This window comes from Falco peregrinus, chromosome 14 (assembly GCF_023634155.1).
Source record: "Falco peregrinus isolate bFalPer1 chromosome 14, bFalPer1.pri, whole genome shotgun sequence".
NCBI lineage: Eukaryota > Metazoa > Chordata > Aves > Falconiformes > Falconidae > Falco > Falco peregrinus.
The window spans coordinates 10,895,661-10,910,586 of NC_073734.1; the positions used below are offsets into that span (position 1 = coordinate 10,895,661).

Here is a 14,926-nt window from a genome sequence, read left to right on the forward strand (position 1 = left end):
AACATCCCACAACTGCTGTAGAGTGCTCTTAGATCACAAGGTCTTATTCTTTGTTGGCGTGAACACTGTATAATTTACAGAAGGGTCATATATAATGGATGAAAATGTTATAGAAAGTGACATGACGGAGTTAAGCAAGGTTAGAGAGTGGTAAGTTCAAAAAGGCTACATGAAATATTTTTACCTTATTTCTTATTATTTCCTATAACCTAGATTCTAGCTTTAAGTTCAACTGAACAAACATTTCCTAACAAAACACAAACAATCCCAACAAGTTCTATATGATTTTATGAAAACAATGTGAAACCGTAATGTGTTTTATTACATTATAAAAATTAGAGAAGAAAGTCAATGTTCGTGTTCAACAGTCCAACATGCTATAGAATATAGGACATACCAACATTCAGTGATTATTATTGATGCTCCTTTTAAGGTTTATGACTGCAATACCTAACTCCATTCAAAACTCCACAGATAAGACTTTATTCCTGATTTATCTTTTGTTATAGAATCAGATAAAAAAAAATATTACTACATTGTTACATTTACTGCTCAAAAATATACATAGACCTTAGCCTATAGCAAAAATAAAGGTTACTTGCTTAAGCCCACAATTACTTTAAGCCAAGCTGGGGTGATCTGACTTTGTTATTTTAATATGGGCATGCAAATACTACTGCTTCGCTGATTCACTGTACTCTGACTATGCATCCATCCATGTTACGTTTGAAGGACCCCACTAGCTCTCCCTCTTCAACACCATCAAGCAGACATCTGGTCCTTTTCTTGAAGTTCTTCTATTTATCTCTCCCTAACAAGCTGCCTTATTATCTCACTTCAAACAGGGGCCCATCTTCACTCCCTCTATAATCAGCATTGATTACCAAGTCTGCACATCCTATCATTTTAGGATATGCAAACTCTCTCCCCAGACTAGACAGGTCAACCTAAGTGTTTCATTTATTTTCTGCATTTGGCTCCATATGTAAGATCTCTGCATTCAGTAAAATCATGTACTCTACCTCTTTTCTGGCCTTTGAATGGATTGCCTTCTAGGCATATTTATTATATAAATATTAAATACTAATACTTACATAAATATATCACTAATTACTGGATGCTTCCCAAATGGAATACATCCTAATGAGATAGACCAACAAAGTGAGTCATTTGACAACAAGACCACCCATACAAATTACAAAATCAGAACTTGATGGGAAAATATCATAAGTGGTACACCCCCACCCCCACCCCCCACCCCACCCTAAACTGAATAAAGCCTTTGTCTCCATTATTCTTTAAAACTTGACGTGAGAAGCTCTGGTCAGAATCATTAAAAATGTTGTATTTCCTTCAGTGTGTCACTGCTAGATTTGTTCTTGTCAGAGATATACAGCCCATTCTTGAACCTGCTTAAAAGGAGTAAGGAGAAAAGGAAAGGGTATAGAATAAATGTGAGCACACCAGACAGGCTCGGTAGAATGTATAGGCATAGACTTCACATAATAATCCGTGTAATGGTCACCTTGTAGGAAGAACGACTGTGATTCCAATAATAAGTTCTTCCTTCCTGTACACCACTTCTGTAATTGGTTCAAAACAAGATGCAAATTGGAAAATAGTCGTTGTCTTTTTAAATCACATTATAATGTTAGTTGTGCAATAGTTTATCATACAAGCCTTGAGGCTAAGTGTGAAAAGTTAGTACCTTTTATTTTAATGGAGGAACCATATGCAAACTGTTTGTATAATTTATATGTGTTATTATGATGAAAGGAGACTTTTACTAATCAAATGAAAATTTAACAGCTAATATGTGATTATCCCTGCTCATATTGTTTTCATTCTAGCTGTTTAGATTCTTCCTCTAGTGGAAGAGTGTTGGGGTTCTTTTAATCCTGACTGCAAGTGAAACTTTAAAATGGGACTCCTATCTAGTTTCTCATTAATTGACAAAATAAAAGTACAATTAGAGCAACTAATAAATTAATATTTACTCCCCCTCAAAAGCCTGTATTTAGAACGTGATAACACAAAGAAACATTCCATAATGAAAACAACCAATACATTTACAAGGTGGAAAAAAAGTAAGAAAAACAGTCTTGTGCCATAATTACCAATTAGACACCAATAGAGAAAAAATCAAGCATTCAAAACAAAGCCAAATAATAAGGAGAAAACAGAGGGGGGTTCTTAAGATGCAATATGTCTTTGTCAGATAATATATTGAGGTGGTGAAGGGGCAGAGACTCTACCAGGACCTTCAGCTCTGGACATAATTTCTCCTACTCAGTGAATTAAACCCGTTTATAAGCAATCAAACAGTGCATTGTCCATCAACACTTCCACTACAGGAATTGTTTCTTGCAGAAAACCTGGAGGAATTAGATCTACCCATGAAACCAGAAGTGGTACTTTGGCAGAAATCTTATTTTCAGAAGACGGTTGATTAAAAATCTAGAAACCTATCTTCAAATATTCTGTAATCACTTAGTTACAAATACTACTATGAAAAACTTTTAAAGTCATAGAATGTAATTATTGTGGTTGCTGTTAGCTTTCAAGAAGTTACATTTTTAAAGCACTTAGGGAACCTTTGAAAATTAAAGGGCTATTGGAGCAATTTGCATTGGAAGGCAAATTCCAGAGAGATGGTACTACAGATCTTACTGTTGTCCTGATAGCACTTAGTTGAGCAGTTTTTTACTCATTAAGAACAATGCCATTCTGTCTGCTAAGCAGTTCCGTTTTGAGACCCTGATGTAATGTTTATTTTCCGCAATCTGTGTCTGAAATTAAGTCAAACTGAATATTCAATTTATTCTTCTCTCCGTTATTTCTTTGAGTCATGTTCCATATTATTACTAAAACCGATTTCTTTTCATGCTAATTTGCTGACCAAATTATTTTCCTCTTTTGTTTTCATAACCTTTTACCCCTTAGTTCGTCTTTTTAAGTCACAGCAGTGTTGCTCACTTTTCTTTAGTTTTCTTATGAAATTAAAGGAATAAACTGGAAAGAGAGACATAACTATGTTATACTATCTGAGCATGATGATACTCCTACAGCAGGAAAATTCACAGCTGTCCAATCCATCTCCTCACCATGAGTAAGCACTGTTGTACATATGGTGCACAACAGTGACCTCAGATCTTTTTCACTCACATTGCATCTGGTTCTTAATTAGTTTGATTTATAAAATGAAACATAATTGATGCCTTGACAACATTTTGTTGCTTAGCAGCACAAATAATAAATTAAGAATGAGTGAAGTAAAAGTCTCTTTGGTCATGTATGCATAATGGTATACTGCATATATACAGTATTATCCTGTACTTCAACACTCACACTTTACGGTTTTTGGGGGCTGGGTCATCGTTTACATAAATGTCCTGAAATAGCTTTGTCATTTTTATTTAGTCAAATAGTTTTTAAAAAAGGCGCTTTCTGCAAGGATGTGATGCTGTGGAATTTAGTCTTATTTTCCCATGTGCACATACAACTCTTCTGTAGTTGTCTGAACGTTTGTATTGGTGAGGCTTGGAAAGAAGTTGTCATCACAGAGCTGAATTAGAAAGGACTGAAAGGTTAAACAGCATGTGGAACAGAAGCGCTCCCAGAGAAACGCTTTGCCAGCTACAAAACTATAAAAAGTACAGACGTGCTGGGGAACACAGCAGAGATGAAGAAGAGCCTAAAGATGCCTAAAAGAGGACAATCGGCTTACCAGATGGCCCCCTCCTTGCTGGTTCATTCATCAGGTTGGCCTGTCCAGTCGAATGAAGACTTGATGGACCGCATCTGGCTTAGGGCGGAGGAGAGAGGGAATCTGTCTGGAGTCCTGCATCCTGAATACAGGAGAGGAGTGAATAAGGTTTCAGATGGACAGAACAGACAGAATGGTCAAAGTGTGGAGGAGCTTGGGAGCTGAGCTAGCGTTTGAAGAGTTGATTCTGTTTTTCTGACATTCAGTTTCAGCTAGAGCAGCTATGTGCACCAAGAAGGATTCATCTTTTTAGCCTACCAAAGTGGTGAAAATCACATAACTAGTGTAAGAAGGTGCAAATCATCCAGATAGGGCTAAAATGTATGTTTGCAGAGGAACTGCACAGAGTCTTCACATGTTCTGTAGTTCTAATTAGCAGGGAGTCCAGAAAGAGCAGTGATCTACATGCAAGAAGAAAGATGGTAAAGACAGCAGAAGCAGGTGTCAGTGAAGGAAGTGGCACACAAAGGACTGGAGTGGAAAAATACTGGTTTCCAATCTACAGTAATGTAATCTTCACTTCAGAAAAAAACATCACATCCTTCTATGCCTGGGAAGTTACTTCAAATTGCACTCAATTGATATTAAACATCAAGGAAAAACATCAGTGAATAACAGAACATAGTCAATAGTGACGATAGTAAAGAAAGAAGGGGTAAAGGAAGCGGAAAGCTATCAAGTATGAAAGATATATACTGAGAATATTTTCACTGACATTCTCAGACTAGATGGGGCTAACACTACTGTACCATGGAAAAGTGTAACCTTGCTAGGACTGCAAAATGGTATAGCAGAAAGGAGTTGAATACATTACTTCAATGTGAAATCATACAGAGGAAATGGAAATGCATTCAGTGCCTGGGAAGATAGAACTTCAGAGTATTACTGGAATGTATTTGGGTGCCTCAGTAATATTATCAGCAGCTTGAAATTCTACCAGTCTTCTAGAATTTAATAGTCCAAAGATCTATAGTACTGATTTCCACCTCATGTTGCTTATCACTTTATCACTAGCAGAAAGGGTTCATCTTTTTGAGTCTTTAGACACAGTCTATTACTTCACAAGATGACATTACATCTTAGAATTGTCAGATATGTAAATAAGAAAATTTATTATTTTTCCTACAAAAATGATCTAACACAGTTTCTGATCCAAAGCAGTTTCAATCAGGTCAATTGTCTAAGGGCCAAGGATGAAGGAACCTGAGTATAATATATAAGGAACTGCATTTCCTATGTTATAAAACCAAATTATTTCAGGGACTTGACACTTACCGCCTTATGCACAACCAATCACTCCAGGAAAAGCGCTTGCACCAGCTGAATACCGCTTTTTGCATATTAATCAGGTGGATGCTTGAATCTGTCCTTTCCTTTTCCAGGCCGTGATAGCCCTGCCTGCCTGCTCCATAGCGAGGGAGGTAAGGTAGCATAGTGTTCTCTTATCACCACACAGCTGGATGGTAATTCCTACATGCCTTCCAGCCCACAGACCATGACACACCTGGGACATTCTCAGAAAGGCACTCAAACCTTGAAGTGTAGTATAACTTGTAGATCATAAGTAGAATGTGGTACTTCAGGCCTGTAAATCACATTTTGTTTTTAACTGAGAAAGGTAAGTAAGCATCTGAAATGTAACTAAGAGTTTTCTGAAATATGACTTAATGTCAGAAAAATCTAAATCTACAACTAAAATGCCTCATGCAGTTTAGCTACCTTAACTCTCGTATGATTTGTTTTGATAAAACTTAGGCCTTTCTGCTCGGCAAAATATCACCACCATCTTTATGCTTCCTTGTTTTAACTTCTGTAACTCAGAATTTATAACATAAGCAAAAAAGAACTTATTGAGCAAAATCTCTCAACCACACTAAAAAGCAGATCCTTCAGTAAATTTATATTAACAATATCATTATTAACTATATTATTCATTAAAAAAAAAAATCAATGCTTTGAGGTTGTTCTGGTATCCTGAGTTTATAAAAATGTTGAACTTTGCTTTTTAAACTGTTCCAACTTCAATGCCATGCTGAGAAAAAGACTGATAGTATGATATTTATAATACCTTTTTTCACAATATGAACACTCCTGGAGAAACATGGCGTCTGCCTGTGGATGGCAGATTCTGGCACAGAAGTGCCAGATTATAGGTTAGCTTGTGTTTGTTAGGGTTTTTTTCAATACATCAGAATAATCAATTTTTAACTCTACTACTGTCACACTGAACACACTTCATTATGGAAGTATTCTTTGTGATTTCTGGTGCCAAGACTATGCCTATTAAGAGAGATGATAATGTTGTTTTCTAGATTATGCCGCATATTGGTTTATAATTTTAGATTCAGTCTTCTAGATGTTATTCTATACCACTAATATTGACAGACATGGTAGAAAAATATTTAAATTTAGGATGCAAGACACATCTCTGATCACATCACTTAACTTTACTTTTCAAGAAAACCACTAAAAAGGATGTGATTTCATATGTTTTAGAGTTCTACCTTGAAAGTCTAATTACTGATATATAAAGAAAATTTGGATGATTATTAAACACATGAGAAATATATGAGCATGTGCTTTCCCTTGAGAATTGCCATTGTCAAACATTCTCTGGCACAGATGGCAGCTGGGCCACAAAGTTTCTGAAGGCTCATGAAAAATTTCATGAAACTGCAAAAGTGTATGAGGATTTACTGCTCATATCCAAGGACCATATGGGTGCTGTTATTCTAGGTGTACATTGTACATCTACCAAGAAATGATGCGTTTAATGATGTCCTTGCTAAGGCAATTTGTACCTGAGGTCAGTGGGTTAACTTTCAAATTGGGCAAAGTGGAAGGAGGGCAATGAAATAGCAGTGCCACCTCTTAGCTCTCTGAGGCATATATTTGGAAAGAAAAGTCAATCAAAAACACAGAAGGAGATTTAGCTGGCAGCTGAGACAATGGCAGAGATATCGAGAAATGCCAAAAGAAACTGATTCAAGGAAAGAAACTCATTTTAACACATGAGAGTTACTCTTGTGGGAACAAAAGACTCATCCTCCAGGTATGCATTTGACAGACACTGCTAAAAATATTTTCAGGGAAAAGATATGGAAAAAAATCTAGGTTTATTACGTTAAAAACACAGTGACAGAGAAGTACTTTAAAAAAAAATGAAGTAGTGCTGATAATTTGGTTTTATTATTTGGGATAGCTAGAAAAGAGGTTGCATGTAATTGTCATCTTTGACTATTTCAAAATAGTTTAGAAATATTTATTATTGTAAAGAGTTGATGAAAAATAGAAAATGTGCAAAATACAAAGGCATGTATGCCAGTTAGTGGTTGAAGTGATTATACCAGGCTATTTCCATTCAAATACATGACATTGCCTATACTTTCAAGGCAGCACAATGAGGACGTAAGTGACAGATTAAACTTGCTAGATGGAAAGAACAGAAGAAATGGACATTTAAACATGAACGTTCTTGGAGCTATTATAGGTATAATGTACTAAGCATGGGTAAGAATAAATATTAAGTTCATTATAGAGAACCAACAGAACAGTTCATCACTGAAGTACTTATAATGCTTCAATTTAAAATGAAAAGAAAAAAAAAAAAGCAAACCCTCTTGACTGTGCACTCACTAAAATCAGTTTGGCCCAAATTTGGACCTCACATGGATGGACACTGAATATTTTGGGGTGAGGGAAGGCTCATTACTTATAAGGCTATTGGACTTCTGCAGGAATACAAATGTATGCCATTAAGATGGTTCTCTTAATCCAAAGATGAGGCTTTCCCATGTTTCAAGCCACCTTGTAATTGATTCTACTACATAAACCCTGGTAAGAACTATGTAATATCACATTTACGCAGTAGAGATGCACCATTTCTTCTGTCAGAAGAGTTACTGCATCCAAAGGCATTGTAAAACATTTGATTCAAGGTTTATTCCATTAGGAAAAAGAATTTGGTATAAGAAAAGTAGAATAGCAATGGAAATATCTTTTGGGAAAAACTTTTAAGACTCTCTATGGCAAAGATGTATTTGCTAGTTTTCAAAAGTAAAAATTGCATTGGTAGGATATCAAAATGTTTACATCTTGAAAAGGCTTTCATCACAAAATTCTGTTCTCAGTTGAACAACCTAAGGAAACCATAAGAACATTAGGAATTCAATGCTGAAAACAAGTATTGCTGTAAGCATATTGTTTGGGATGCAAGAGATGATCCATGTACTGGCATTAGATTTTAGGTAATGGTTTGTGAAGACCACTCACCTGAAGAAAAGACTATCAACAAATGCCAATTCCATTTCCAGAGGTCTCATTTCAATTTACTGATGCTGTGACAGTACAAAATCTTTATCAGTTGTCTAAATTCCTGTCAGTTTTTTGTCCTTTATTGTGATCCTACAGCTTTTTGGAAAGGTTAATTCTAATCAGCTAAGAAATCTAAACCACACTGCTAGAGTGTATCAACATCTGTCTAAACATATTTTCATGTCAAGTTTTAGTTTTTTTCTGTTTTGAAGTTTGTCAGACACACTATACAGAATATTTTCTTTCATTTTCCACATTTCTGTTCCTATGCACAAAGACATGAAAAGTGACCAGACAGTCAGTCTGAGTTTATGGAGTCAAGGATTTGTTATGTTATGGAGTCACAGGCTCAGTCATCAGGACTAACACAGAAAACATTACATGATTTTCACGTTGCGTTAACTTCTTATATTTTTATTGCATAATTTTATTCTTTCTCTTGTGAAGGAATAAAGGTTTATGCATCTGGAAATCTAAATGATCAGTATTCCTTGCACTGCAGTTTGAGAGAGTAGGATAGCTTTACTTCAGATTATCACTAGCTGCCCATTCAACCAAGACAAAAAGCCTAAGAAAAACTACCCAGTAACTGACATTTGAGCTCAGAAAAGAACAGAAAAAACAGATCAGGAGATAGGAAAAATAAAGATTGCTAAGAGATGATTTACAGACATTCAGTGAGATGTATGGCAACATTTAAATTCACATTTATAGATTGTTTACATCAGAAAGGCACTACAGCATCTACAGAAAGACAGTACAGCCTCTACAGTTTTGGGCATCTTGTCTACAGAACGGATTGTAAATATGCAAATATAACAGACCAAACAAATAAAGGATACTGGTATATCCTTTCAAGGAACAGATTCTGCTATGATCACAGGATAATTTCTATAACACGTAACATGACTTTAGGAGGAGTAGGGGGTTTTGTGGTTTCTGAGTAAGATACACTGTTGTGTCACTCAGTTAAACATCTGGCAATAACAACATAGCAGATCATAATACTTGTAGTATTTTTTGGGCAGCACAGTTGATTACTGAAGTATCATGTTAACTTGCCTTAGTGCAATCTGGGAAGCTTAAACAACAGGAGTAGCCTGTAGGCAAGAAACTAAATTAATTAATGGTTAGGCTTATGTTCCATATACCAAGAGAAAAATACAAAATATATGCATCATATATTTTTTAATTTGAGGAACGGAAACAAAACATCATAACTTTCTTCCCATGGCAGATGCCAAGCTGCATTGTTTGCATACCAGTGCCACCAGATCAGATAACATCATTATTTCATGAAGCAGAAATGGAATTGCCAAATGCCACAATGTTACCTAAAGCACAAAAGAGGAGTCCAAAATGATAATATCATTTCATAAATGCTCTTGAGAAGGGGCACTTTTGTTTATCTCTGCACTTGGGAGAATTTTGGAGAAAGGCAAGATATAAAAAATAATTTAAATAAAGGAAAATACATAGTAATTCTAACAAATAAAAAATTGGGTTTCTATATTAGGTTTCCCGAGAAAATGCAGTCTATTTACAATACCCATAACATAACATATGTTCAGCAGCCATCAAGTCAGTCCCACTGCCTTGAAGAACTTGTCAAGGCCAAGAATGTGGAGGAAGTTGAGGCTGAGGTCACCGTCAGGAAGATGTCAAGGATTTTGCTCCACCATTATGAGGAAATGTTTTTATGTTCCAAGCCTAAGTGGGCTGTAGACTGATCTACCCCTCAGAAATACAATTATCCAGAAATGAGAGTAGGGTTTGTTATTTTTTATATTGCCTCTAATAAACCATACCAAACTGGCTTTTGGACAGCCCAGGCACTCATTAGTACAACTAAGGAGAAATCTGACTTGTGAGAGATCAGTTCTTTTAGGCATACTAGAGTTTTTTCAACACACATAATCATTCACCCTTACCTAGCATATATATGCAAGACAAATTCATGGTCAAGTCTATCGTTTAAGCAGCATAACTAAATAAAGACTAAAGATTTATTGTGTTTAAATGACATGAAACCTCACCTCAACAAAATGATACCCTGATTTTGGCTTTGACAGGAATATTTGCTTCCTGTGGGAGATCGTATTCTAACATCAACCATGGACTGCATCCATGGCTGAGCAATCTTGATAGAAAAGGATGGTATGCATAGTTGGAATTTTATTCCTGGATACTGAAAGATTAAATCAGAAAAGTCTCTTCAAATGGGTTTTTGATTTTGAGATTTCAGTTAGCTGTTTTAAGAGAATTTACACATTTAACTGATGCAAATGCATTCAGAACTGTGGAAAACTGAGCAGCAATGTTGTAAAAAAATTAGACTTATTTTTCTAAACCATGTTGTATAGAAAAGTTCCTCACTCCCACTCACATCAGGAGTCATTTTTGTCATTGGCTGTGACTAGGAGTAAGAGTGGGTCTTAAATGGGTAACAGATTGGGAGGACAAGGCTAATTAGTGATGTGTGCTAAATATTTAACCATGAAGAGAAATGTTAAGACCTTTTTTACTTTGTCATGCTGTGCAAAGCAAACCACCTCACATTTAGGATGTTTAATTCAATTTGTGTTATGCTACTGATGATTATGAAATGCATTTTGAAGAAGTTTGTTTTACCTTGTCCTGTAAGTGCAGAAAACATACAGAGACTTATTTCCTACATGAAAGTACAAATAAAAGTAGAGACAGACTTCATGAATGCTACAAAAGAAAACCATATCTAATGAAAAGAAAAATTCAGGACATATTTAAGCAGATTTAAGAATTTAGGTTTTTATAGTATCATTTAACAAAATAGCACCATCATTCTTCTTGGTTGGAACAGCTAGAATAAAAAATGAAAACAGTATTTTCTCTTTATTTGACATTTAATGTATTACTTTTACACTTGTGTAGATACACCTCACACATACATCTTCCTATTAGCAAAAGACTAAATAGGGATTTCCTTTATTATCATTTCAAATAAGAGAAACAGGAGACTGTATTTGACTAAAATTCCTGACCAGGTAGTGTGGTTTGTTTGTTTTATATATATATATGTAAAGCCAAAGTGGAAAAACTTTGCTGAATATTCAAGAGAGTACAAATACATAAAGACATATAGCACTATTTATAGCATTCTTGTGATATAATTCCTACCTCTTTCTCACATGACCTTCAAATGTATCTGTGAGCCTAAGAAAAGGTTCAGTGTAAATTTATTGCTCAACAATATTAAATGGGTCTTTTTTTCCATCACGCATGAGATTCCACTCCTACAGTACTACAGAACGACACTATGCCCTTCCAGAAGTGCTCTAAAGCATAGTGACACAAAGTGCCCTTCTGGGCTTTGCTGACCTAGCAGATTTCTCTTCCTAGTAAAAGTGCCTAACTGAAATACTTTGAAACCATTATGCACACAACAAACAGGCTTAAAAGGTGTTTCCATTGGGGATTTAGTAGATAGTTAAATTTATGTTCCCATCTATATCCAGTCAATGTAGGACCAACATTTATTTATCAACATAGTTTCAGATTTTCATCTTACAACATATCTCTGGAATTTCAAATTAACACAAATAAAACAGGCAGTAAATCCATCCTTTTATTTTATTTAAGCTATTGAGCTGTCTTCTGGATCTAAATTCAGTATTCATTTACTTTCTTCTTATCTACTGCAAAGATATTGGAAATAGCTTAAGAGATATAATGAAGGTACCATTATAACAGGTTATCTACACTGTAATTGCCCAAGGGACAAACTGGTAAAGTAACTGGAAGTCAACAAAGCAATTCAAAACTAAGTTGTTCGGATACACATTATGTATGCTTTATATTTACCTTCATTTTTCTTGATGGTGAAGTTTGGATTGTTGACCATTTCAGGAAGAAGACTGTACAGGAAATAGTGCCCGTTTTTAGGATCGTCTTTGTCGATGGCACTGACAATCTGAATTACCTACAACAGAAATCTCTCTCATTAAGTATTCACACACCTGATAAACACAGTATTGAAAAAAACAGTCCATTCTATTGGACACACTCTCATTTGTCTACATGTTAGATTAAAAATGCTAATTTGTGATCTTGCAAGGCTTTTACAGAGCTTAGACTGAAAGTCTGGGGAACAGGGACTATCTGGCCCATTTAAACTGTTTCCAGAACAAGAAGACAGGGAATAAGGAGAGGAATAAGAGAGGAATAAGAGAATAAGAAAGGCCAGTAAAAACTGCTGCTGATTTAAGCATGTAATTATTACTCACCAATAGAGAAGGAAAACTGTTTCAGAAACACTCATGATGCTTATGGTACTCTTTCTTTCTATAGCCATGCTTCTCACTGGACCGGAATGTATAACCTATCTTTAATCCTTTCTCCTTTCTGCCCCAGCCATTCTTTACTTAATTGAAGAAATTTATTTTTTCTTTATTAACTTCTGGTGTAAAGTTTTATACCACAAATAATCTGAACTGAAATAAAAAATAAATTATCTAAGTATATATATATATATATTTCCCCCCCTTAATTTTAATGAAACCTCAGTTATTCCTGTGCTAGGAACATAGGTTTGTTCTAAAATATCATTATTAACAAATGATTCCCAGAATAATGCAGAGAACTAAGGTTAGAAGAGGAGAGAGTGTTCGGATAGTCTGAATAACTTCAAATAATCAAATAACTTTGCATGAAGCACTTCATACAATTTATACGACCAGCTACAGTATCTGCAGTGTATTTACATCCATTTATTTCTTTTACCTCCAACACTACTTAGAAAGATACTGCAGCTGGTCATCTTCAAATCTTAAAAAGCTGCACAGGAATATGAAAGGAAGAAACATTTTTTTCAAATACTCATGAGGTTTTATGTTGTTGGGGTTTTTTTTTTAAATATTTGGTGCAAATACTTTTGATTCCAACTATTTTCCAGATAATTAGAAACAAACTGTGGATCCAGATCCCACACTCAGTGCTGAATTTCAGTAGTATGAGGCTTATAAGAAATGTAATGAGAATTATTGACCTTTCCCATGTCCATTGAATTCAGTAACATTTTTGTCTTATGTAGTCAGTTTTGTAATGCCTAAAGCCACTGACCAATAACTTCTTGGACAATTAAATTCAAATTAGGAATCACTACAAATTTCATTTTTAAAGTGCAGAGTAAGAAATAGAAACAGGGTTCGATGCTATCCAAATTCATTACTTCATACTTTAAATTTTCAATGCTTCACTAAGAAACTTCTAATAACTAATATTTTATACTGGTTTTACTGGAGAGAAAAGATTATCAATCTTTCTACATTACATATACAATAATAGTCAATTTCCCATTCTTTCTTCTCTGTTTTTCAAGAGTCAAAGAAAGAATAAAATCTTACTAGATAACCACAAAGAGCAACGTCTTACCATAAATATTTGAAATTTTGTATGTAAAGAGATGTTTGAACAGGTATTGATATAAGCACACATAATTTGTAAGACAACCTAGCAAGCAAGTTGAGACAATTAAGATAGGTCAGATTTGTTCTAAAAGTCTACTGGAAAAAGGTTTAGATTGTTTAAATACCACTGAAATAGTTTGGTGGGGTTTTATTTATTTATTTTATTATATCTGCCAAGGTGGAAACCTTGATTGATATGATTTCCAATACAATGTATTAGAAGAGATGGATAAAAAAAGGCCTTCTTTTGCTTAAAGAATTAGGTCTCCAATTCTACACAGTGTGAAAAAACATGAACAGCTAAAAATTATATAAGCAGATGTTGTAAGTCCCACTGCAGAGATGGACCTATTTACAGATGTGGAACATTTTCAGATTTTTCTTTGCAGAGGAGTAAGGTACCAAACTATCCACATGCATTGGGCCCAGGGTTGGACTAAGTACTAGTAATTCTGCATCACAGGGAAGCGCAATTTAGAAGGAATCCCGAACAAGTGTCTTTAGACAGATCTATTATATAATTGTTCCACTTTTCAAACACTGCTAGAATGAGAAAGCAACAGGGAAAAAGGACAACGGCACAGTGAAGTTTGGAAGGTCAACTGCACATAATAGGTGCAGTTTATCAGATAGTTATGCAATTTTATCTCTGCTGGCTACATAACTGTTAATTCTTTCCAGCACTATGTAAGAGAGTTGACTGTAAAAATTCACTTCATTGTCACCAGATTTTCAATTAATATACACAAAGAACAGTAGCCAAAAGCATTAGTAATATGAGTATTCAGGTCATGGACATTTCATGAAATAAGCTTAGAATATCATCTAGATTGGAAATTTTCAAGAAACAGAAACCAAGTATATTATTTGTCCTTTTTTTTTTTTTTTTTCTTTCCCCATGAACTACAGATACCTCTCAATGTTCTATAGAATTCTTTCTTATATTTCAGTTCTTTCCAGCCATTCCCATCATTGTTTGTGAAACCATTCTTTCTCTGAAAATGCACCAAAAATTATATGCAAAAGACAGGCTTAGTGGAATATTACATTTGTTGTGTTACATGCACACATCAAGGAATTAGGAGTTAGTGTTCCCATAGCAACCTTATTTCTTTGTGTATTTGCATTAAAACAAGCTCTTAAAAAAAAAAAAAAAAGACGGCTAATATATATACAGCGATACAAAGCTCTTGTATCTTTTACTCCATAGGGGTGAGAAAAGTCCAGTAATTCTCATTAACACATTTTTATTAGTATGCTGATGAGCACACTTTATTGCTCAGTGTTGTGCGATTATGTAATGAAACACTATTGAAGTAATTCTCCGACACTTAAACTGTGGTTCATAACATGGTAGAGAATCTTCCAGGGCTGACCTGCCTTAATGATCACTACAGATATT

At 34.9% G+C, this 14,926-nt stretch overlaps 1 protein-coding gene across 3 annotated transcripts in view; it reads right to left on the reverse strand.

The window, feature by feature from the left end:
- CDH8 (cadherin 8) overlaps positions 1-14,926 on the reverse strand; it is a 137,211-nt gene that overhangs the window by 13,818 nt on the left and 108,467 nt on the right. Inside the window, exons 9-10 of one of the 3 annotated variants that reach the window (XM_055819042.1) lie at positions 11,921-12,038; positions 3,728-3,848 (exon numbers count right to left, since the gene is read on the reverse strand). In XM_055819042.1, the coding sequence (XP_055675017.1) occupies positions 3,751-3,848; positions 11,921-12,038 (216 nt within the window). In that variant the 3' untranslated portion in view covers positions 3,728-3,750. Of the gene's footprint in view, positions 1-3,727; positions 6,892-11,920; positions 12,039-14,926 lie in introns of those variants that run through there. The other 2 variants (XM_055819041.1, XM_027792486.2) reach the window with 2 other exon arrangements.